The following is a 22,600-nucleotide window of genomic DNA, read 5'->3' on the forward strand; positions in this document are numbered from 1 at the left end:
CACTTACCCCTCAAACCCAGGAGCTGTCCCCGGTGAAGGACCACCGCTTTGGGAGGTGGAAGAGGAAGAGGGGGAGGGTGGAGGGAGAGCAGGAGAAAGAGGACAGTAACAGTGACAGTTACGACCAAGACTGTGTGAAAAAGGTGCAAACCACTGAGGGAGGAAAGAAAAATTAAGGTGGGAAAAGTTGTGGGACAGGAAAGGGTAAGCTAAAGAGGGATAGAGATAAACAGAGCTACAGCTCGAAGACAAGAGTCTCTGTGGATTAAAAAATAAAATAAAAAGCTAATGGGGTTTTTATTTTGAGTTACTATAGAGAATCTGAGACTCAGAGAATCAATTAAATGAAACGAATGAGACAATTTGCCCAAATTTGGAGGCTGTTATCTGTTTAATATGTTTAAACCTACGTAAAGCTATCTAAATAACAGATTAGTAGAATAAAATAAAACATGGGCAAAAAAATACATCTTTAAACAAGACTAAGTTTAAAACAAACATATAATGGAGCTGCTGGATTATGATTGGTGTAATAACGTAAATCACTTGTTCCTTGAGTCAGGCTGCAATTTTTGTAAAAAGGAAGCCAGAAAAATCTTTTTCAGAAATTATAATAAAAGACACAAAGAAATCCCAACAAAACAACCTCCTAATGTCCACAGACTGTTTATTTCTTAAGATTTTGTTCATTATTCCCCCCTAAGAATGGTATTCAAACGTATATTTTGATGCGTATGTGTTTAGTTGTGAGTCATATTGTGTGAATAAGTGATAACTTACTCTCTGTCAGAGGGATTGAGATGATCACACCATTTCCAGTTCCCACCCAGAGGCGATTTCCACCAATCAGAAGGGCTGTGATTCGCACGAATGAGAAGCCAAGTTTGCCAGTACCTGCATTAACCATACAACCAGAGTGAATGGGGAGCTCCTCAGGAGCAGAAGAATAAAACATCTTTAGCATTGGATACATCAGTAAAACCAGATCAAAACTCACCCAACATTTTGCTGACGTATGGCTCAATGTCTACATCCTGGAGGTGCTGGTGTGTGTGTGCATGGTATAGACGCAAGGTTGAATCCAGCCGGATGGACACCCACACACCATCCCCGATCCATGCCAGCTGCCGCACCTGACTTTCCCTGCGAGGGTGGGCATCAAAAGACTTCTGCAGAGCATCAAAGAATCAGAAATGACCGAATCGCTACGAAATTACAATGCAGGCATCATAAAAAAAAGGGGATAAAATAAAGTCAGTAAACATTGCTGCAACACAAGAATAGGCTACATTTTGGACAAAGTTATCAGCAGGACAGGATGTAAAAAAGATATGAAATTCACCTCAATCTGCATGCTTTTGGGCTGAATGACGTGAATCTTGTTCTTGTAGCCGCACCACACTTTGTCATGGACTACAGCCATGCAGCGGATGGAGTGATGAGGTCGACCGAGATCCATGAGGTGGTAGTTGGACAAATCCCACTGTCCATCTGTTGACAGAAGCACACACACATACAAAGTGAATGAAAAGTTGTTCTCCTTAAACACTTAAAGCAGCTCCTGTGTCAGATTCAGGTTCTATGGAGCATCAAAAGTGTCAACACAAAACATTGTAGGGCTTTTGTCTTAATTCCTAAAACCAAGGCCGGATTATCTAATGGACATTATGGCACAGGCCCCACTTGGGGCCCATGTGAGGCCCACGTAGGGCATATACCAACAGTTTGGACATTAAATAAAATGTACATAAAATCCAGATAGTTACACCACAGTGTATAGTGTACTGCTATTGGTACCATTGGCTGAGAGATGTTAGAAATGCCGTTTCACAGTGTATCATTCACAGTTTTTACAATGTTGGGGTGGGGAAGGGGAGCCTGGAATACTCTGGACCCAGGGGCCTGCGCACTTTTACTCTGGCCTGCCTAAAACACACATGAAGTGTGGGAGAAGAGGCATTTTGGTTGACAGAAAATAAAGCTGCTGTACCTTCTGATCTGTGGAATATAGCGAGTGTCCCATCAGCAAGGGCAACCAGCACACGACCTTTCACGTGCCTGAAATCATACAGGAGAAAGAGGAAGTCGAAGTGCCGCAAAATAACATTTTCCCCACAATTAGACATGCAATAAGATTTTTTCTTACACCAGACTGAGCACTGAATCTTTCAGTTTGATGGAGTGGAGACACTTCTTCCAGTTTCCAACAGCTGAGTGGACATAAAGCCTGAAAACAAAAACAAACAAAAAACAAAAAAAAAAACAGTTTGTCACTGTGACATTTTTTATGTACGGAGATACATTTCCAAACAATCTGAGGGATTGGGACATTTCTCTTCCTTTCATAGTTTTTATAGCTTATATTTTCGAGTATCTGCCAAAAGTCAGCAGAAGTATTTCAGATGAGCGACTCACCAGCCATTCTGCGCCCCGAGCCACATGGTGGGGGCCACGCTGGTGTAGTTTTTGGTCTCTTCTCCTCCTTCCTCTGCCTCTGTTGGGTGAGAGGATTCCTCTTTGGACTGACCTGTGCTCCTGTGTGAACAGAAGGTATTTTTTTCCATATCCACCCTTCTCACCCTCCAAATCCATGACATTCCTGATTACTTATTTCTGCAGGGACACACATGAGCTCCTAACCTGTCAAAGGCATCTGCTGGACGAGGCTGAGGATCTGTGAACACATGCTCAGTAAATGGTCCTGGAGGTCCAGATCCCATTTCTGTGTGGTTTGCTGTTGATTCAGAGACCTCTGTGGCCTCTGTAGCTTCCTCAGCTGACTGGGCCGGGTGAATCTTTCCATTCATGGGGGGAGCAGTGGGGGCTGAAGTACAACACCAGTGAAATGAATGATTTTAATAGATGCACCCCTCATCTTTTTATACGACTACAAAAAGGCTGAAGATACACACACCTTGTCCTTTGTCCACTATAGGTGTGTCAGTACGCGATGAGCAGTTGCTCCGGGCAACGCTGCAGTTTGTGGCACATCCAACAAGTGTGATGCCGGCCAACATACCCTCCACTCCACCAGTGTCCTCCCCACCCCCTGCTCCACCGTCTCCTGGATCCAACACTATTTCTCCTGCAGGATAATCGCTCTCACTTGCAGCTGAGTTACAAACACACACAGAAGCATTAACACAAAAATACAATACCAGTAAACATGCTGGTGTGCAAAAATGGAAGAGTCTGGCTTTAAGCAGCTCTTTCCATCTGACCTGGAACACTAGAGATGCAGAGAACGTGGGCGTTGCAGACGTTGAACTGGTCAACCAGCGAGCCTGGCTGGTTGGCATCGATGATGACCACCTTGCTGGCAGAGTGGGTGCTGGTGAGGATCCACACTCGGCTGTTCATGCTGTCTGTCTCTTGAAGCTCCTTTGACTGAAGGAGAACACAAGATAAAGGGAAAAAGCACACATGCAATTTGTCATATTATGTTTCATTAAAGACAGCAGTAATGGGACTGACTGTTTCCTATACATAGGAATTATAAACAAAAGAATATCACCATATGTGCTTGTCTGTCTCTTTAACCTAGTTTGCATACATGTTCAAAATGTGCAGATTGCTGAGGATGAGGAAGTATAGAGTTGATTTTGAAGTTGTTTGAATGACTAAATGGCTAAAAGTTGTTTTCTGTAATGGATTTAAAACAAATAATGAGATGTTTTAGACACTTCTGTAAATTCCAGTTACAAAAAGCAACCTGTTTTACAATCTTCCTTGGCAAACAAAGCATTAATCTGCAATTACCACATATGAACAGCACCAAACACTAGAGGTAATCTAGTTTCCTTAGATGGGTTTCATGGGTGGTCTACCTTTCTCTTCTCAGGGGATGTATGGCTGTTCTTCTTGTCTGCTCCTTCCTCCTCAGCGTGAAGCGGATCACTGCTGCCTGATGCTGCTTTGGGTAGTGCCTCCTGGTTGCTGACCCGCCATCCTGTCAGATCCACGCCTGCTGCGCACCACAACTACATGCACAGACACACAAGTGCAAAAATAAAAAAAAGATGCACAGGATTTTAAATACTGTGGAAGCTTTGGATGCTAAAGACTACTGTGCTGCACTGTTTTGTTTTGGGTTTTTTTTTTTAAAGATCTGAACAAGGCATTTTACACAGTGGAATATGGCATTTTATGTCAGAAACTTTAAGTTGTAGGCCTCTAAGAAAAAGTTGTGGGCTGATTTTCAAAATGCCTTTGGAGTTGAAAGTAGTGTGGTGCAACTCATCTTAGATATCAGAACATCAACATTATGATGCCCCAAGGGTCACCTTTAGCTCTGTGATCTATCTTAACAATATGGACTAATATATAACGGTTAAATCATTTAATCTTTTCCAAAAGTCAAGAAGCCCATAAGGTCAAGTGGAGAACCGTAAGCCTTTTCTAATTACCTTTACTTGACTTTGAAGTTGCTTTTTTATTCACTAACTCTGCATTTGCAATTATTTCATTGACTGCTTATTTATACCAATTTTATCTTTGTTTATTTACTGATATGACTGTTTTTTATATTGACTTATTTATGGATGGTTACTTATTGATTATGTGTTGTCTGTGGCAGATCCCCCTGTTCATTCTCCAAAGGGAGATCAACAACAATACTGTGAAAAAACAGAAGTATGCTAAATGAACGCCTCTATCAGCCTTCTACAAATGCTCTTTTTTTGGAAGACAAAATATGTTAGAACAGGAAACTTCTAACCTTTCTGTTGGGATCTTTTTCCACCAGAGGGCGACAGTATACTGGGACAGGAACATTCTTCATGCGGTTATCATCTTTCTCATTGGTGGTCTGAAAACAAATGTGATGTGCGGTCAACAGACAAGAGAAGTTATAAGTTAATATCTGTTTTTTTCAAAGCATCTCAAACATCACTGGACGCAGATTAAAAAAAAATATTTGGTGTGTTGATGCACTGCATGAATGTGCAGTACATACGATGCAGGAAATAAAGGAAAAGTCCACTGCTTTCATCAATCTGTGACAGGGTCACTCTCCTCCATCTCAACCTGAAAGTGTCAGGGTACCCTGAGACTATTCACAGAGTTTTTATTGCATTAATCAGGATAAGTGGATAATTAATAACAAGAAGAGTAAAAGTGTTCCTGGATAAGAAATTAAATAGCATTCTCACTTACTCAAAACTTGACACATCTGAAAAGAGGTGTCAGAGGTGAAAATGACACATCTGCTGCCTGCATATTGCACATACCTGCTTATTGCTGCAGAATATCTTGTTGTAAATGTGTGCAGCAGGAGACAATCCTTTATTTTTAATTTATCTCCTATTTAAATTCATTTTGACGGTCTTCAGAAAGGTCTGATCCATCTTCATTTCAAGAAATTATAAAATGCATGTGGAATGTAGTAAGGTCTAGTAATCAGTAATCAGTGATTCCGTTATTGTATTTGTAGAATTTTACAATGTACTTTTTTGTTTTACACAATGCAGGCAACCAAATTTTCCAGTTAGATCACAGAAACAAACAAAAAAACATCCAATTAGACACCAAACAATCGGAAACATTTCATAATGACATAAAAGCAACACCTTTTCACAATCAAAAACTATTTGAGTGGATTTTTCCTTTAAGAAAAAAATGCTCAGATAAGATAAAGCACAGGAGTTAAGAGATGAATATATCGCTTTGTTAAGTAGGGCAGGTTGAGACAGACAGAGGTTAAAGGTTAAAAGGCTGCACAACATTGGCACAGGGAGAGAAAATCAGTTGGGATCAACTCCACACAAGTAGGATTTCATCAGAGAACTGCAGTCAACATGTTTACTGAATATGCGCACGTCTCTTCTTTGCATATATTTAAAATGTGCGATTCTGACTCATACCATGCTAAAACTTTAATATTCATGCATTTCTAGAAGTAAAGTTGATCACAACTCATTTGTGATCTTTTCTTCAGATTTTGTACTTTTTTGGGGTTTTAACTGTTGGTTTCTGCAGGGGTTGGAGCTTTAGGAGGAAGGTTAAAGGGAGGGGAAGCCATAAGGCACATGCTGGCACTCTGTCGGTCTCACTTGCCTGTTGTCTCTTCAGCGGGCTGTCCTTTGCGCTGTCCATCTGACCACCAGTCTGTGGGAGACCAGAGTTAGAGCTGCCTGCCTACCAACACGCTCTGCTCTCCTGCGTTTGCACCCAAGAGCTAATCTTTTCCTGCCAGCCATGATTTAATGCAGTGGTTCCCAACCTATTTTCCTTGTGGATCATCTGCTTGCCCCATGTTGAAACTTTGCCTGGTTTTATGCATTCATTAGCTTGCTTCTCAACATATTCATTCTGGCTGTCGCCTTTCCTTTAATAAAACCAAAGTTATGATAATGTAAATATAATATAGCTTTTATTTTCAAAATAATGATGAATCAGCTGTTCTGTGTAATTTCTCAGACATATCTCATTAATTTTCTGGTGCAAAGTTTGTGTTTTCGGGCTCTCAAAATACTGGTTCCATGTGAATGAAACCTTAACCCCCAAATAATAATAATAATAAGAAGAAGAAGAAGAATAATAATAAGAATAATAAGATAATCTTAGGTAAATACAGCTCAACTCATATATGTGTGGACACAGCCTTAATTTATGTCACACTGGCTCAGAACAGTCAAAGCATCAGGGACCCTCTGTGTACTTTGCGGGGCTCCTTGGGGGTCCAAGGTCCTCAGGTTGGGAACCACTGTTTTAATGTATACTAATATGCTATCTCTTGTCTTCATACCTGACACCAAGTTGGAAATAACAGAGTGAGAAGTTTCTACTCTTCTCCGGGAAGAGTCAGCTTGGAGTCATGCCAACAGATGTAGGCTAAATCATAACAGAGGTTTTTATGGGATTCATGTGCACCCATCTCAGAAAGAAATTCTCCAGCAAAAGAAATAATTACTTTAATGTAAAATCCCAATATAGTTTAGGGAATCGTGGAACCTCTAAAATAACTAACATGCAGCACAAAAAGTAACAAAATTAGTGTTTCACTGACTATTTCTTTGTTGTAACAATGTTTCTTTGCAATGAATCTTCTGTTAAGAGGTCTGTTTACGTCCCGCTAAAAGGTGCCACATGTGGAAAGAAAATCAATTAGCATGTTGAGCAGCAGAGTTGAGTCTGAGTTGCACCCATGCCAAAACTTTCCAAACCTTCTTTGTGATCTATAATCCTTCTTCATGCTACTGAGGCCTCTGTTTGTTCAAATAATAAATAATTAAATTACTAATAAGTTTTGCCTTATCAGACTTCAAACATCAAACCATACAAGCACCACTAAACAAGACTTGGTAGCAGACTTAGCTGTTTGGCGCTGGCAGAGAAAGTTTGGCAAGTCTTTCAAGGGTCACTTTGGATCTTTTTTTTTTTTAGAATTTCTCTACAATGAGAAACACTTACATGTAATAGTACATCTCAGCAATTCTGTATTAGCTGATAAATTAGACCCTTTGTTTTTAAATGGATTCTCCTCACTTCATATATGTGCTGCAATGTCCCAGTCTGACACTAAATATCGACAGCAGCCAACATTATCAGGTTTTGATCTAAAAATGAGCTTAATCTCTCCAATAGTTGATTTTATTTCAAAGTAATTTTTGTTGTGGACCATTAGAAATTTATTTCAAACTTTAAAAAATCCAGATTTTTGAATTTTCCTACCACAGCAGCATAATGAATGATACTGTTTGGTGTCTTTGACTTTGGCATACAAGCACTGACTCTAAGCAGACTTTAAAGGGCTCAGACAAACAGCAAAGACATCCTTAAAGGAGTCATAACCTGGTCTATTCATGTCTCCACTGCTCTCTAAGTGATTTTAAATAATTGTTGAAAAATGTATTGAACCAAAAAAATTTAAAAAAGGGCTTTTTCTGACCATTTATTCACAATAAAACTTTTCTTGTGAGATTTCATGTGAGGTTTTAATAAACACAGATATCTGCGACTGAGGCAGACCCAGCAGGTGTATTTAGTGTAGAAGAGGGGTGTGTTTAGACCTAGAACAGGGATGGGTTTACGCAATTAGCTCCCCAGGATGACACATTTCCCGGGGCAAATAAAAAAAAAGAAAAGCGTTTATGAGACTTCAGCCATGTGGGCAGTTTTGCTGCGAACAAATCGCAGAGACGGAAAAACTCAACCATCTTCAAAGAAAGGTTTTCGGGGATGTTAACACTTCCAGTCAACGCCAATACACACATTTTGACTTGAAAAAGTGCAATTCCTGAATGATGACCCCTTAAAGTGAAACAATGCTCAGGAATCAGGCGAATATCTGTATTGTATTTTGAATCAGCCAACATGTTTTACTTCTCTTTCTCAATGTTGTCATTTTGTTCCAACCATGTCATCAAAGACAACTAACCTGTAAATACATATAACAAGTATTCCACACGTTCAAAATCCACCAGGTTTACATTTCCTTTTGCGTTCAGTGTCTCAACCTTTAAACATCTGGAAGCTTTGCTTTTTTTGTGTGTGTGTGACGCCTACAGGGAGGTTCTGAAGAGTGGCTGCGTACCTGTTTGAAGCGAGATGGTACACTCCAGCCACAGGCCTGCATAATGCCGTCATCACGGCGCATGTGCTCACGCACCTGCCTGTACTGTTCGCGCCGCTGCTCTCGGCGGGCCATCAGTGCTGAGTCACTAAGAAGAGACGCAACACCGTTACTGGCCAGTCTGGAAGCAGTGGGAGGGAAGGGAGAAAGAGCGAAGCGTTAGCAGCCTGGCCAGCCAGCAGCAAGACACAGAGAGAAGAAGAGATGAGGTGGAGAGGAAGTCAAGAAAAGCAGCAGCAGTGGAAGTATGTGTTAACAGCCTCTACTGGGGCTCAAGCAAAGCCATATGTTCCATCACATTACACCCAAATTCATAGGAAGATATTAAGTTGTTCATGTAACATTTAAGGCGTAAAAGCAAAAAATTGGAGGACCCAGCTCGAGCCTAGCTTCTGGGTGAAAAGTTAGTGACTTGTTTGAAACACTTCTTTGTTTTGGGAAACTTAACTAATAAATTTTCAGTTCAGTCTCTGTAATCCAGTTGCCTTTTACATTTAAAACCATAAAGTCTTTCTTTAACAAAGATCGTGTTCATTTATCTAAACTTTAAACAAACAATCGTAGCAATATAAAGCAAAACCAATAAAAAAGACTATTTTTACAGTAACATTTGAGATTGTATTAGAACATGATGGCAGTGTGTAACTTTAAACATACAACCTCAAGCTGAATATTTATTAAACTTCTGGAAGCTTTCTACTCTGCAAACTGCCTCAAGCGAGCAAGCAACCAGGCATTAAGGCCAAAGGAGAGAAGGAGACAAGCAGGAGGTTCAGTGAGGAGAAGGTTGGAGCTGCATGGTGCTCACTCTTCAGGGAAGAACTCCAGCGTGCGGTTTGAGGTGGAGATCTGACACATTGTGTGGCTGCGTCTCTGAGTAAAGCCGGCCGGTGAGGGAGACTTGTAATGAATGTTGACGCTGTAGTACGGCCGCTTGACGGGCGGAGGGCTGGACGATGAGCTGAAGAGACGTGCAAAGCTTGGGGACAGAAAGCAAAAGAATTCCAGGTTTTACTTTTCCCAGTTTTGTTGAATATTAAGATTTTTTTTTTAATTTGACTACATTAAATATGTTCTCACAACTGCCATATGGTGGATTTCTTTTTTTCTTGGATTGGCGGACTCTCTCGGGATGCCCTGAAAAGAAACAATATTATGAGGTACTTTATGCAAGAAAAATCAAATAAAAATCTATTTTTGAAAAGAAATAATAACAAAAAACAACCATACTTTTTTTTTTTTTTTTTAAATTTAAAGAACAATAAAACAAAAGGCATAAACTTGTTATTCAACATTCTTCTCCTTTAGTTCAGGCACTTGTAGTGCCTACCTGATCATCTCTGTCCACCGTACCGCCTCCTGGAGCTCCATCAGTCTCTCCTTGTACTGGTTCCTTTCCATCAGAACACGGGCCATCTCCACCCGGGTGAACCGCCGCCGCTGCGTCATTGTCATGTCCCCATCTTGCATGGGTGATGAAAACTAGGCACAGGAAAGGACAGTGCTATTTTTACAATTATTGTAATCTAAAAGACATTTTGTTGTAAATATATTAGTTCTTTTTGTACAAAAAAAAAGACCATTATGAGCCCAACCTTCAACTTGTCAGCTGATCCTTGGTTTTATTAGATTTATAACAGTTAGAGTCTCATAATTCAAAGGTACATTGACGGACACAACAATGCAAACAGGACCACTGTATATTTTTACTTACATCATCACTTCCTTCATCCTTTGAGTCCCGAGATGCTCCAAGAGCCTCTGCTCGTAACCTACAGCCAAAAAACATAAACACAGTTGATCATTTTACATGTGATGTTTCAACTGTTAGCCAGGTTAAACAGCTGATGTCAGTGATGTAAACACTGGGAGTCCTTAACAACAACTTCATGGAAAAATACAGGACTTTATAATGTTGAAAACTGCTTTAAACACCAAACAAAACAAAATGCAACAGCTTGGATTGTCCTTCAAAGGCTATTTTTTTCTGAACAGAAATATGCAGTATTATCCGGACTGGACTGATAGGTCAGTCTGCAGTAACTGGTTGTTTGGGTTAAGTTTTGTCAGTCAGCTGAAATGATTCAATCTGGCGACAGCCTAAGTATTGAGCTTTTCCTTTATTCGAAAGCCACAAGTCAACAAGTCTGACGTTAACTAGCTCATCATTTTTCTGTAATGCTGCAACAGATTTTATTGCATAATATACAAAATAATAAACAGAGCTTTAATAAGCATTTATTCTTCTTTTAGCATTTTAGAAGCATATCCAGCAGATTACAAGTTTCTCTAGCAATACGCTGATTCTTCTACAATCAGAAATGAAAGAAATTCAAAGTCTCAGTGTTCAACACCAAATGCTCCTTTTAGAGTTTGAAATGAACGGCTCCAAGTCTACAACATAGAAAAAAATGAGTAAATTTGACATTTTGTCCCTGGTGATGATAACTGGATATTTTATGTTGACATTAACAGTTTACCAGGTATACAGGACTTCTTCAGTTACTTCTTTAGTGTCTTTTGCGAAAATGAAACTATCACATGCGATACCCTTGGCTTTGGATTTCAGATACTGCGTTATATAATATCCTACATTTAGCCATTATCTGTAACATCCTGCAGAATGACTTATATATATCCTGTCATTGCCATATCACCAGAATTCTGCTTGTTCTCCACATGGCAACTACATGAAGCTACAACACAGCTTTTAACCATTTTCACCTCTTGAGTTCTTCTTCTAGTTCCTTGACTCGGGCATCCACCTTGCTCTTGGACTGCCGCACTGCCTCCAGCTCCTCCCGCAGTACCTCCTGCTCTCCCGATAGCTCATCCACTTTGGCAATAAGGTCATTTTTCACAATATTGAGAGCATTTCTGTCAGAGAGCAGAAATAAAATAGATAAAATGTCAAAATCAGAAACATGAAAGCTGGACCATCTCTTATACAGGCGGTCTTTTGGTTTAGACTCGTATAGAGTCGTATGGGTATGAACAGAAAATCAAACCATGATTCACTGCACATTAGAATTCAAAGCATTTCTATGACATTATATTCCATAATGCTTTTATATGAAGGGCAAAATCTGCATATTATATATAAATTAAGACTCAAACACAATCTAATTGTTACTGTGTCTCTTACTTGGTCTCTAGAAGCTGTTTGTTCTCCGTCAGCAGGTTCTCCACCTCCTTGCCCATCCCTGAAAAAGTCACATTCATGTCTTTGTAATTCATCACTGTACAACTAGAAATCAATCCAGCTAGTCGATTGATTCACAAGCTAAATGCATTTCTCGGATACAGTAGTAACACCATGTTTCAGACCTACAGAGCTCAATTCTTGTTGTAGAACAAAAGATTTTTTTTAAAAATTCACATAAAATGTATTTAAAGTAAAGTAAGTTTGTGTCTGCAGTGACAGTAAGTCACCTGTTTCACTTAATATTGTGTCTTAAAAGTAAGCAGAGACTATAGAAATAACACTTTAGACTTAATCTTCTCAACTAAAAACATCAAATGTGCTTTAATACCAGTTATCTAAATCAGTAAGTGAAACAAAACATGCAGGATTCAGGGTTGGTCTCTTATTTCCAACTATAACTGTGATAATAAAGCCAATGCTCAACCTATTACCTTGCTATCAGTAATCTGACTTATTATTGTAAATGAACAGTAAATGTTGAATGACAGCAGCAAGCGTTGCTGAACATAAGCCGAGCAAAAAAAGTAGAAGCAGAAACTTCAACACAGACATTTTCTGACGTTAAAGAAAAACATCCAAAACAAACTAAGCAAAAATGTAAGAAGCTCTTTCATTTTCTAAAGTTTTTTCTGCATATAGAGGAAGGATTTCATGGCTGAAGTGGATTTCAGAAGGTTTATCTTGTGGTATGGGATCTGATTGTAGAGAAAAGTTTCCTCTGCTCAGGTTCAGTCTGCAGATCAGACTTGAACAAACATTTAGACTGAATAACCAAAGGTTAGCTGCTAATGAAAAGTACAAAGCTCTCCTGTTCTTGATATGTGCTGAAGAGCCCAAAGCTTTAATTTCTGACAAAAATGTGCTTCTGATTAATTCTGTTATCTCAATTAATTAATTTCCCCTTTTTTTCCCTATATATCCTCAAAAACATGCGTTCTCTGTACTTCATGATTAAAAGTTCTGAATTCTCTCATTAGATTAGCCTGCTGTGGTGCTCCAGCGGCAAATATATAAAAATACATATTATTGTTCTTTAGTGAGCCAATACAGGTGGCCACAGGTTTAGTGCATGGTACCTAAATGATTTTTACTGCTGAAAAATGTAAAACACTTGGAGAGTTTGAGTTACAACATGTAGATATAAAGCCACATGACACAAGGAAGCAACAGGAGGGATGTGAAAGCCTGCCAGGAAATGACATAACAAGCAAAAGAGACCATGAGTGTAGGCATGAAGAGCCTTACCGAAGAAATCATCACGGACTGGAGGCAAAAGAAGAAAAAGGGAGAGGAGAGAACAGAGAGGATTAGGGATGAGGGAGAGAAAGAAAAAAGAAGTGGAAGAGAGAAAGAGAAGATGCTGATAAGCCTCTAATCATCTAGATTTTCAGCCAGACCAAAGGAATTGTACGCAAAAGCTGCAATTTTACTTTCCTTTTTAAAAAGGTTCAGCATCAGTGCATATTTATGTGATTCAAAAAGTGATTTAGTCAATTATTACCAAATGTCTTTTATAGTCCCAGTAAAAGTATTGATTTTAAACCAGTTAAATATCATTCAGGTAGATCAAACTGTTTAAAATCCCCATGAAAAGGCCGACTTGATCTGCATTACAACCCTAACGCTGATACAAGTTTCATGTTTAACAGGATTAAATTAAAACATACCCAAAACTTTTACATGAGTCCATTATTGAAAAAAATTCTTACTGGTAAATTTGGCGTACTGTGGTATACCAGCACTGGATACCCATGAAGCAATACAGCAATATGCACATAATTCCTTTTCCAAACTTAAAATCCATAATTTAAAATTAAATTTCCTTTTATAATAAAAGTATTCTTCAGGACACATACCGTCTATCAAACTCATGTTGGACTTCACATAATGTGGCTGACAGTGAAAATTCTCATTTAACACTTTCTCTTCCTATAAAAACCTTAGTCTAATCTAACTGGTCAGCTCCACTGACTTGTACTGCCTCCATCCTAAAATAGTTACAATACCTACTATAACACCTTTTTGTCATTGTTAAAGAGGATACTGGTGTAGAAGTTATGTATAGTCCTGGATGCATCATATAAATTAACTTAAATGCTGGATTTGATTTCATGGGGACTTAACTGGGACATCACCAACTGGTTGTGAACTTAAGGCACAAGTGAGCCTGTTGGAATCAGTAAATATGCACATAATTTCTCCGCAATTTCAAAGAAATTAGCTGAACTGCATTTTTATAGATTTAAATGTTCCAAATGCCTGATCAAGAATAATGAATTTGTAAGCACTATATTCTCTTAAATGTGGACTTTGGAGATTAGAAAAGAGTCCAGAAAGTAAAGGCAAAAAAAAAAAGAACTAAAGCATGACAGGATACACACCTGAGAACTCGCCTATGGGTGTCACCAGCAGAAGCACATAAAAGAGGAACAAAAAGAAATGGGTGAGAGGTTAACAAACCAGAATAAAAATGGATCAGATTTCCCTCCCCCTACTCCTGCTACGTAAATTTCAGGGATTTGAAAAGAAACCCAAAAATGACAAAATTTTGATGACAGACATCAAAATGAAAAAAAAAAAAAAAAATCCCTCACACTGTGAACACCTAAGATGGAAAGATGACTAGCAACTGTGCACTCACTAAACAAGCTGCACTGATAAACAAGATTATAGAAGAAACAGTGCTGATTTAACATGTGGTCAAACTAATAGGAAAAAACAGGGTGAAACTAGACTACATGCATAACTGACCCTTATAAAACACAGAAAAAATAAGCAAGTTACAAACACAAAGTATTATTAAGATAACACTGCAAGAAAGGGCTATAAGGGTTGTGATTGCAGCCTGGTGTATGAGGCTGTATAAATTTTTTTAAAAATGGTTTTGCCATGATGGAGTGCTGCAGCTTTCCATGCAAGGGAAAAAGTAACCAGTGCAGTGGCACATTCACACAGCCTCACGTGGAGCTTATTCTCTGCAAAGTATGATAAATGCTGCAGCTGTGCAAAACACTCATGCATTGGTCCTTATTTTCATTCATTTAGTTGTGTAATTTGAGGATTGGCAACTCAAGAGACTGAGGTCTAATTTGTGTTATTTGTGAGCTGATTTAACATGTTTTCAAGCATTTGATTTTAAAGAAATTATACTGTTTAAAATATAAGAATGTCACCAAGTTGTAACAAGAAACTAATGAATGAGTCTCTCAGATAATAGCATCACCAATGAACCTAATGAATAACAAATGATGTTTTAGCCAATGTTCTGGTCATACCTAGCAGCTCGGCGCCTGCATCCACATCCCCAATGATGTCCGACTTGGCGTCTTTAATTTCGTGGTACAGAGAGTCGGTATTGATGCCAAAGGCCTCGTTTACGATGCCCTGAGAGGGGCTGAAATACAAAGAAATTGTGATTTCATGAGGCAACATCTTTCTATTTTTTCAATTAAAATATCGGTTTTTTTTTATTAGAGCTTTACTGTTACACATTTGAAAATCCAGCCAATATAGCTAGTAGCTAAACAATTCAAGAAATATACATGCAGCTTGTTTCAGTGCAAATCAACTGAACTGAAAGTGGAAAAAAAAAATTTCTGAATGAGACTTTATTTTTACAAAGACGTAGCTTGGTGTTATTAAAGAAGACCATGGTCTGTGCTGTTGTTGAAACTGGTAAAATACAGTTTCTTTACTCCTAGAAATGTGACATTTTTGTCATCCATATAATCGCAGTAACCTGTTTCCTCCACCATATACTCGAGGATCCACACACATTTCCAACTCAGGGGTAGAATCAATGATCTCCTGAAATTCGGACCACTCATCGCTGCTTCCCATCCCTGGAGAGACGTTACAGAAAGACATCACATCTACATGTTAGCAAAAACCTTTATATAAAAGCTTTGGAGAGTGTTATAAGTGTGAGCCATCTTCTCAGAAACTGAAGCTTTAAACAAAGTGTGTATTAGGTGACGTCTTCTTACCAATGCTGACATTCCTGGTTTCCTGGGAAACTTGCACTTCCATATTCCGACTGAGGCGCTTGCCGCTTTTCCGGCGGTTCCCAGTGCGCATTATGTCAAAATCCGTGTGAGGGAGGAAGCCTTCGTTGATGGGGGTGACAGTGGCGGAGGGGACGGAGGAGGTGGGCGTGTTGGACTTGCTTCCCGTGCTGCTGGGTGTGGCGGCCACCGAGTCAGACTCTGATCCATCCTCCTTGTTGTGGAGCAGCAATGTGCAGCGGAGAAGAAGCAGTGACACAGGAACAAAAGACAATGTGAGCAGCAAAATAAAGGCAGAAGAGGCACTTGATGATTTTTTTTTTTTTTTTACCTTGAACATCTGCACTGTATGTCTGTTTGTTTTTTTTGTTTTTTTTTTACAACAACTGATCAGGTTTTCAAGCATTTGCAACAGGAGAAATGAGACCAGACATCTTTAAAAATGTCCAAACATGGTAGAAGAATCTTTACAACTCTTTGGGGGAGATAATATCTCATGTAGTTGATGCCCAACATAAAGTAACAACTTGATTAGAGACTTTAATGTGCCCATTTTCCCATGAAAGCTACAAATTGCTTTAAAAGCAGAATTAAAAACATTGCTGCCTGTATTGGTCTTTTAATGGCTTTTTTTTTTTTAAAGCTCTTGGTAGGATTATAAAGTTTTATGATAACTGCAGCTAGAAAAGGGAAAAAATGGCCTGAGCAGTTCCTTTTCCACACATAAACACTTAATAATATTCATCATTTTTTTAAAAAATGAAGAATATTTGGAAACACAAGCTTAAACTTGCAAACACAAACTAAAATGCAACAACACATGGGAGAAGCTCCACAATAATTCAGCAAAATAATCACACAGTTACAATAAAACTGCATGAAAAACAGAATCATAAACACGGCCCCTGCTTGCTTGAGTCAACAGATGTATAGAAGCATAATGATTTATTATAACAGGGAAGATTTAATACTGATGTGGTTGAAGGTTGTTTTCTTATAAGTGACACAAGCAGGCGTGGGAGGGGAGGTGGTCCGCGTGGGTGCGGCTAGCAGCGGTAGTGCTAGCCCCTCACTTTTCCACTCCCCGGGTTGCGGCTGTAGACGTGACGGGGAAGGACAGCGCCGCTATCTGTCCCACCTGATAGGCGGAGCTGAAGGTAGAATGGCTGAGCTCGCTGACCTGCCAGATGTCTTTCCCGGGCATCATCCTAGCCCCCCCGAGACCCCCACGTACCATTCCTTCGCCGCTGGGGTACAGACTCAACGATGGCGGGCGCTCCGCTTTGCTGCTGGTGGAGGAGACACAAAGGAGGGCAGACACTAATGTGAAACTGCTGGTTATCAGTATCACCATATTCAGTCACGTCTTCCTCTGCCAGGCTGGAGGTCTTCCTGACATGCATTAATGCAAAATTATCCGAACAGTCTGCCACTTCACCACAGCTCACTTGATAAGACAGTCACTCACATACAACTCAGGATTTTAAGAAGTTTGGCTTTTAGTTGGAATCCAGGAGACACTGAAGCTGTGCAAAGCAGGAAGGGAGTTTAGCTTGGACTTAAAACTGCGGGAAACATGTTGAAATTACCCAAACCAGCTCTTTTAAATTCAGCAAAAAAAACAAAAAAAAACAAAACAAAACTCATGCTTTAGTTATTTGCAGCTTTAGTGTAATTTTCGCCTTTTTTAGAGGTTTGTTACCTTTGAACATCACCAGTATTTGTGATAAGCTAAGCTAACTAGTTTCCACTTTGTATTCATTCCATCTATTTCTATATATACCATCTATATCAGGAAAGAGGTTAATATAAGCATGTCAAGTGTAAATACATCTTTTAGCGTCCAAGACACAAAAAGTGTCTTGGACACATTGTGTGGATGTGTGTGTGTGTGTGTGTGTGTGTGTGTGTGTGTGTGTGTGTGTGTGTGCGTGTGTGTGTGTGTGTAAAGCCCATTGAGTTGTCAAAAAATGCAGAAAAAGTGTAATACAAATCCAAACTATTTGTTCCTTTAACTTTAGCACCAGCAAAGACCTGCAATCAAACCAAAATGCCTATATGTAAGAATTCAACGACAAGACAAGCACAGCAGGCAGAGACGGGAACATCTGACAGGCAGACATAAAAAGTGAGGGTGAAAGAGGAGAAGGTCGAGGGAGAAGTCTGGGAAACATAGAGGCTCCTGTATAACATGACTTGCAATCAGTTCCGTATATCATTATTTGCTTTTCAATTGCAGGATCCCTCATTCTTTCAACAAATAGCCATTTCAAGCATCAATAACTACCAGGGCAAAAATGTACCAGGAAATATTTCTTATTATGGCATGCAAAAGTTTAAACACCCCTGACTGAGATTTCTGTTACAGTGAACAGTTAATTGAGTTGAATATAATTTTCAAAAAGCCAAGTTATAATTAAACATTGACAATTCTTGATTAATATGGTTTGTGTTTGGTACACTTTAGGGGAGGCATACAACTGAAAAATAAATAAACAGAATCAAACAAACAAACAAACAAACAAAAGCTACGGACACTTCAAGACATTTGAGCTCTTGAATAAATGCAGCCAAGGTCTCAGACTTTAATCAGATTAATAGGGTTATAGTTTGCTTGTAATCCCCTGGCTGTAGGGAAGGTTACTTGATAACAACACAGTTTCATAAAAAAAAGAAAATAAAAAAAAATAAAAAAAGAAAAACTGTCTCCTCAGAACCAACAATCTGCATTCAAGTGCTTTTCCAAGCAGCTGATAAGTACTGTAAAGTAAAAGTACCCAATGCTCACTAATCAGGAAGAAGATATCAGAAGAAAGCAAAGGTTTGAAGGTTTTCTCAATAAACGTCTCACTGCTCATCAAAGAACTTCCAAAAGGGCAAAGGTGAAGCAGCGCCCAGTTCCAAACAAGTCATGGTTTTATTGGAAAAAACTTTTCTAACTTTAAGGAAGGAGGTGGAATAGTTATGTTTCTGTTATCTGCTTAAGCCGGTGGTAATAAAAAAAAAAACCTCGCTGTGGTGGGAACTGACTGAAATTAAACAGCCATCATCTCAATGTTTGTGAAACAACTGAAAACAATAAGAATAGCTTTTTCCAACAGGATAATATTAACAAACATCAAATTCCTCATGATTTGCAAGATGAATGCGTTGCTCTGGCCCTCACAATCCCACCAAAATAAACATAAATCAATAGATAAACCTTTATAATTACCATTTGAGTACCGGTAATTTAAAAAATGTAAATAATTTAAAAAAAAACAAAAAAACATTTTATGGAATTAGTCATTCATAGTAATACTAATTCAAATCATGGGTGCCCAAACTTTTGCATGCCACTGTACACAAGGTGTTGAAGCAAAGCAAATAAGAAGGGGCATCAACACGTCTTAGTCACGTTTAATTCCAAGCAGGCCAGTTAAAGGACAGAGCTGAGGGAAGTGGAAGGAGGGCACCTGTTGGGACCACGTTGGGTTTACCTTTTCCTCCACGTGTGACGTTGACTGTGCAAATGGCAGCACAGAGAGCAAGCCAGCAAGACAGACAAGACAGACACCAATTAGAGAGAGACAGGTGACCGGAATATGCCATGACCCACAAGAATGTAAACTTTTACTCCTTCATCTAGGCTGAAATTCTCAAATATTCTGCAGCAAAAAGCAATTCATTGTCAGATGAATAGTGGTTTACTAATGCAGCTTTCAGGGTTTCAGTCCCTGCAAGAGGCAAACAAATGCCAATCTTTAGTATTATTTTTCAATTATTTCCTTCAAGGTTGCTGCTGTATATCTTTGAACACAACCCCTCCTCTTCATCAGTGGGACAGATGAGCTGTTTCTTTCAGCTCCTGACAAACGATGGCAGCATCAACACAATGAGTATGATGAAACATGGAAAGCCTAAGACGTTCAGAACACAACATAAAACATTTTCAACACAACAAAGGGTAAAAGTTACAGTTTACATCCACACACAGACGTAAAAGTTGACATGCCATTACGTATAAACGAGCCACTCACGTTCGTCCACAGCCAGGGCCTTCTGATTGGCTGTTACTCCCCGCCTGCTGCATTTTGGACCGTTCTATGTGTTCAACATATGTCTGAATCATCTGTGATCATAAAGAATGGGAAAGGATTGTAAATATTTTTACTTTTGGGATATGTGAAGGGGAAAGGGGAGAATCACAGACAGAGTGTTTGCTCACCTCAGTGTGGCGCTGGTGAAGAGCATTGTACTCTTTCTTTAGGTCTGATTCCCGCTCTTCCAGGCGAGTGACTGTCAGACAAACAGATCAGTGTTCAGAGCATGAAACCAGTTGAAACATTGCAAATAAATGTGTGTCATGTTCTAGGTCAGACAGTGTGAAGATGTCATAGCTCTATATTTTTCCACAACAGAGCACTTGATTCTCAGATTGGTAGTTTACCTTTCCTTCAAAGAGTTTTTAGAAGTCGACTGAGAGGCACACAAATTCTGCTATCAGACCCTTCTGCTCCCAGTTTGGATTCAGGAAGCAGATCCCTTCTCCACCATAAAGATTTTAGGCTTAAAACGTTAATTTTTTTATTTGACTTGAATGGCCCTTAGCTTTCCCTTTGTCCCTTTTAGTTTTGCTTCTACACATTTAGGCTGCTTAAGGATGTCTCGAAATGCTCTGAGCACTTCCCAACATTAAAAGGCAACTTTCGCTTCCTGCCCCATGCAGCTCAGGGTACGTTTTTTCTTTTATTAGTAATGAGAAGATTTGATGCAATCCACTGATCTCCTTAGTAAGAAAACTGTTTTCTTTGTATTGCTTTTATGAATATAGTTATTATAAATTGGAGAAATACGAATCAGATTATAGACTTGTTTTAATTGGACAGCAATTAATTACATTAAATTGAACTGTGTGTAAAACTGCTTGTAGATGATTTATTGTGAATTGGAGGTACACAAATTAATCTGAATTAAGATTAATTTAACAACCCTCATTCAAATACTTTGAATCTGGAAAAAATGACTATAATTTGCTTCCAACTGAATGGGCTACAGTATCATTTTGTTACAAGTTTAGTAACATAAGGTACAATAGCTCAAATGTTAACTTCTGTAAACTGTGGTAATGCTGAATTCTGTACTTTACTGTGAACCTTGAAGAAATAAAATGTATTAAAAAATTTCAATCTAGACAGCAAAGAAAACTAGGTGGAAAATGATGTAACAAGAGTGAATGCAAACAAATCAATTTTCCAGTTCAAATTCACAAATGAACTAAAAAGGAATCTTGCATTTACTTCACCTTCCATGTTCTGGGAAGAGCTACAATGAAAACATTTGTTGGGTTTGCTGTTATCCTTCCAGCTCTATGTGTGGCTAAACAAAGAGAATTTTGTGGAAACATTGAGAGCTACTGAATTTAATTTATTAATAATACCATTTCCAGGTTTTGGTTCGAGGATCTAAAAACTTTGATCTGCTTTCACAGTCCAGGCATGTTGCATGTTCAGCAAAATATGAGATGTCTGTCTACTCACTCTGGTCAGAATAATTCTTCGACTTGAGTTCCAGTTGTTTGGCGTGCAACTCCAGAGACTCCACCTGCACCTGCAAGTCCTTCTTTTCAGCTTCCAGCGAATCCTCAAATTCAATGAATTTCTGGCAGTAAAAATAAAAACAGACGATAGACTGAATTCATAGTTTGTGAAACAATTCATGTGTAAAAAAACAGACAAAATCTATCCCAGCAATACTTCATCATTATATATACATGATCCAAATCAAATTGCATGTACATATATATATATATATATATATATATATATATATATATATATATATATATATATATATATATAAACTAGTTTCATGTACAAAAAAGCAGATGTTCTACAGCTCAACATAATATCCTGATTTGTCTAAATCAATAACAAGAGCAGACATAACAAAACAACACAACACGCCTACTTCACCTCCACATTTTTTTTTTCCCAATAAAGCTGTTCACAATGACGCCCTTTTTGTCAATGCAGCTATTCCACAAATTCTTAATACTGTAATCCTCTGACTGCAGGGAGACCTTGGAACCAGTAATATGTAGCAGACATAGAAATAGCACAAAGTAGAATATTATGTCCTCCTGAACACACAACTAATGCTGATACTGAAGTCATTCTGCAACAGGAAAAACAGCAACCTTGTTTAAAATGCCCAGTTTGCTAAAATGCAGAACAGGATCTGAAAGAAAATATTTGTTGCAGGCTCATTCAACTACATTTGTTCAGAGAACATCAATGTATTACAGAAAGAGGTTCAGTGAGTCTAAATTTCATCACTTATCAGACAGAGTATACCATGGTTTCTGTGCATTTTCACTGCTAATTAAATAACTGAAACCTAACTCAATACATCAAACACACAACTTATACAATGCATGCATGTCCAAGATCTTTGGGAAAGTTAAATAATTGGTCATTGCATAACTGTGACTAAAGCCTTACTAAAGGAGAAACTTCTCCAAGACGCTAAAGCTGAGATCATTTCCAGTCATATTAGATGTTTTTTAGACTCAGAGTGTAAAATGTGTTCAGTGATGCCTCGTATAACTATTCTACTTTAAGAGCAGCTGATGTCAGCTTCCCAAAATATCTTCCATAGGATATAGGTAACATGTCCTGCAGACATGACCTTCAAATGCAGTCCCCTATCCTCTGCAATTACCTGCATTGTAGTGCAATCCTGTTTAGTTTAAACTAAACTTTACATTAAAATACCCAGATGAAGAGGCAAAGCTTACAGTATCCATTGTTTTTGTGACTAGAGGCATAAAACAAACAA

General features: G+C 38.7%; 1 protein-coding gene across 2 annotated transcripts in view; it reads right to left on the bottom strand.

Annotated features, from left to right (window-relative positions):
• Positions 1–22,600, bottom strand: part of mapk8ip3 (mitogen-activated protein kinase 8 interacting protein 3) — a 28,038-nt gene that overhangs the window by 1,841 nt on the left and 3,597 nt on the right. The window contains exons 2-29 of one of the 2 annotated variants that reach the window (XM_079253339.1): positions 21,301–21,421; positions 19,989–20,059; positions 19,801–19,892; positions 19,261–19,284; positions 17,016–17,067; positions 15,764–15,995; positions 15,517–15,619; positions 15,053–15,171; positions 11,718–11,811; positions 11,297–11,449; positions 10,287–10,344; positions 9,903–10,054; positions 9,653–9,709; positions 9,381–9,551; positions 8,534–8,693; positions 6,046–6,105; positions 4,718–4,795; positions 3,828–3,980; positions 3,222–3,387; positions 2,915–3,112; positions 2,628–2,824; positions 2,416–2,522; positions 2,147–2,227; positions 1,991–2,058; positions 1,343–1,491; positions 998–1,169; positions 781–894; positions 8–46 (exon numbers count right to left, since the gene is read on the bottom strand). In XM_079253339.1, the coding sequence (XP_079109465.1) occupies positions 8–46; positions 781–894; positions 998–1,169; positions 1,343–1,491; positions 1,991–2,058; positions 2,147–2,227; positions 2,416–2,522; positions 2,628–2,824; positions 2,915–3,112; positions 3,222–3,387; positions 3,828–3,980; positions 4,718–4,795; positions 6,046–6,105; positions 8,534–8,693; positions 9,381–9,551; positions 9,653–9,709; positions 9,903–10,054; positions 10,287–10,344; positions 11,297–11,449; positions 11,718–11,811; positions 15,053–15,171; positions 15,517–15,619; positions 15,764–15,995; positions 17,016–17,067; positions 19,261–19,284; positions 19,801–19,892; positions 19,989–20,059; positions 21,301–21,421 (3,241 nt within the window). Of the gene's footprint in view, positions 1–7; positions 47–780; positions 895–997; positions 1,170–1,342; positions 1,492–1,990; positions 2,059–2,146; positions 2,228–2,415; positions 2,536–2,607; positions 2,825–2,914; positions 3,113–3,221; positions 3,388–3,827; positions 3,981–4,717; positions 4,796–6,045; positions 6,106–8,533; positions 8,694–9,380; positions 9,552–9,652; positions 9,710–9,902; positions 10,055–10,286; positions 10,345–11,296; positions 11,450–11,717; positions 11,812–15,052; positions 15,172–15,516; positions 15,620–15,763; positions 15,996–17,015; positions 17,068–19,260; positions 19,285–19,800; positions 19,893–19,988; positions 20,060–21,300; positions 21,422–22,600 lie in introns of both variants that reach the window. The other variant, XM_079253338.1, reaches the window with a different exon arrangement.

Source organism: Telmatherina bonti (genome assembly GCF_933228915.1).
Source record: "Telmatherina bonti genome assembly, chromosome: 14".
Taxonomy (NCBI): Eukaryota; Metazoa; Chordata; class Actinopteri; order Atheriniformes; family Telmatherinidae; genus Telmatherina; species Telmatherina bonti.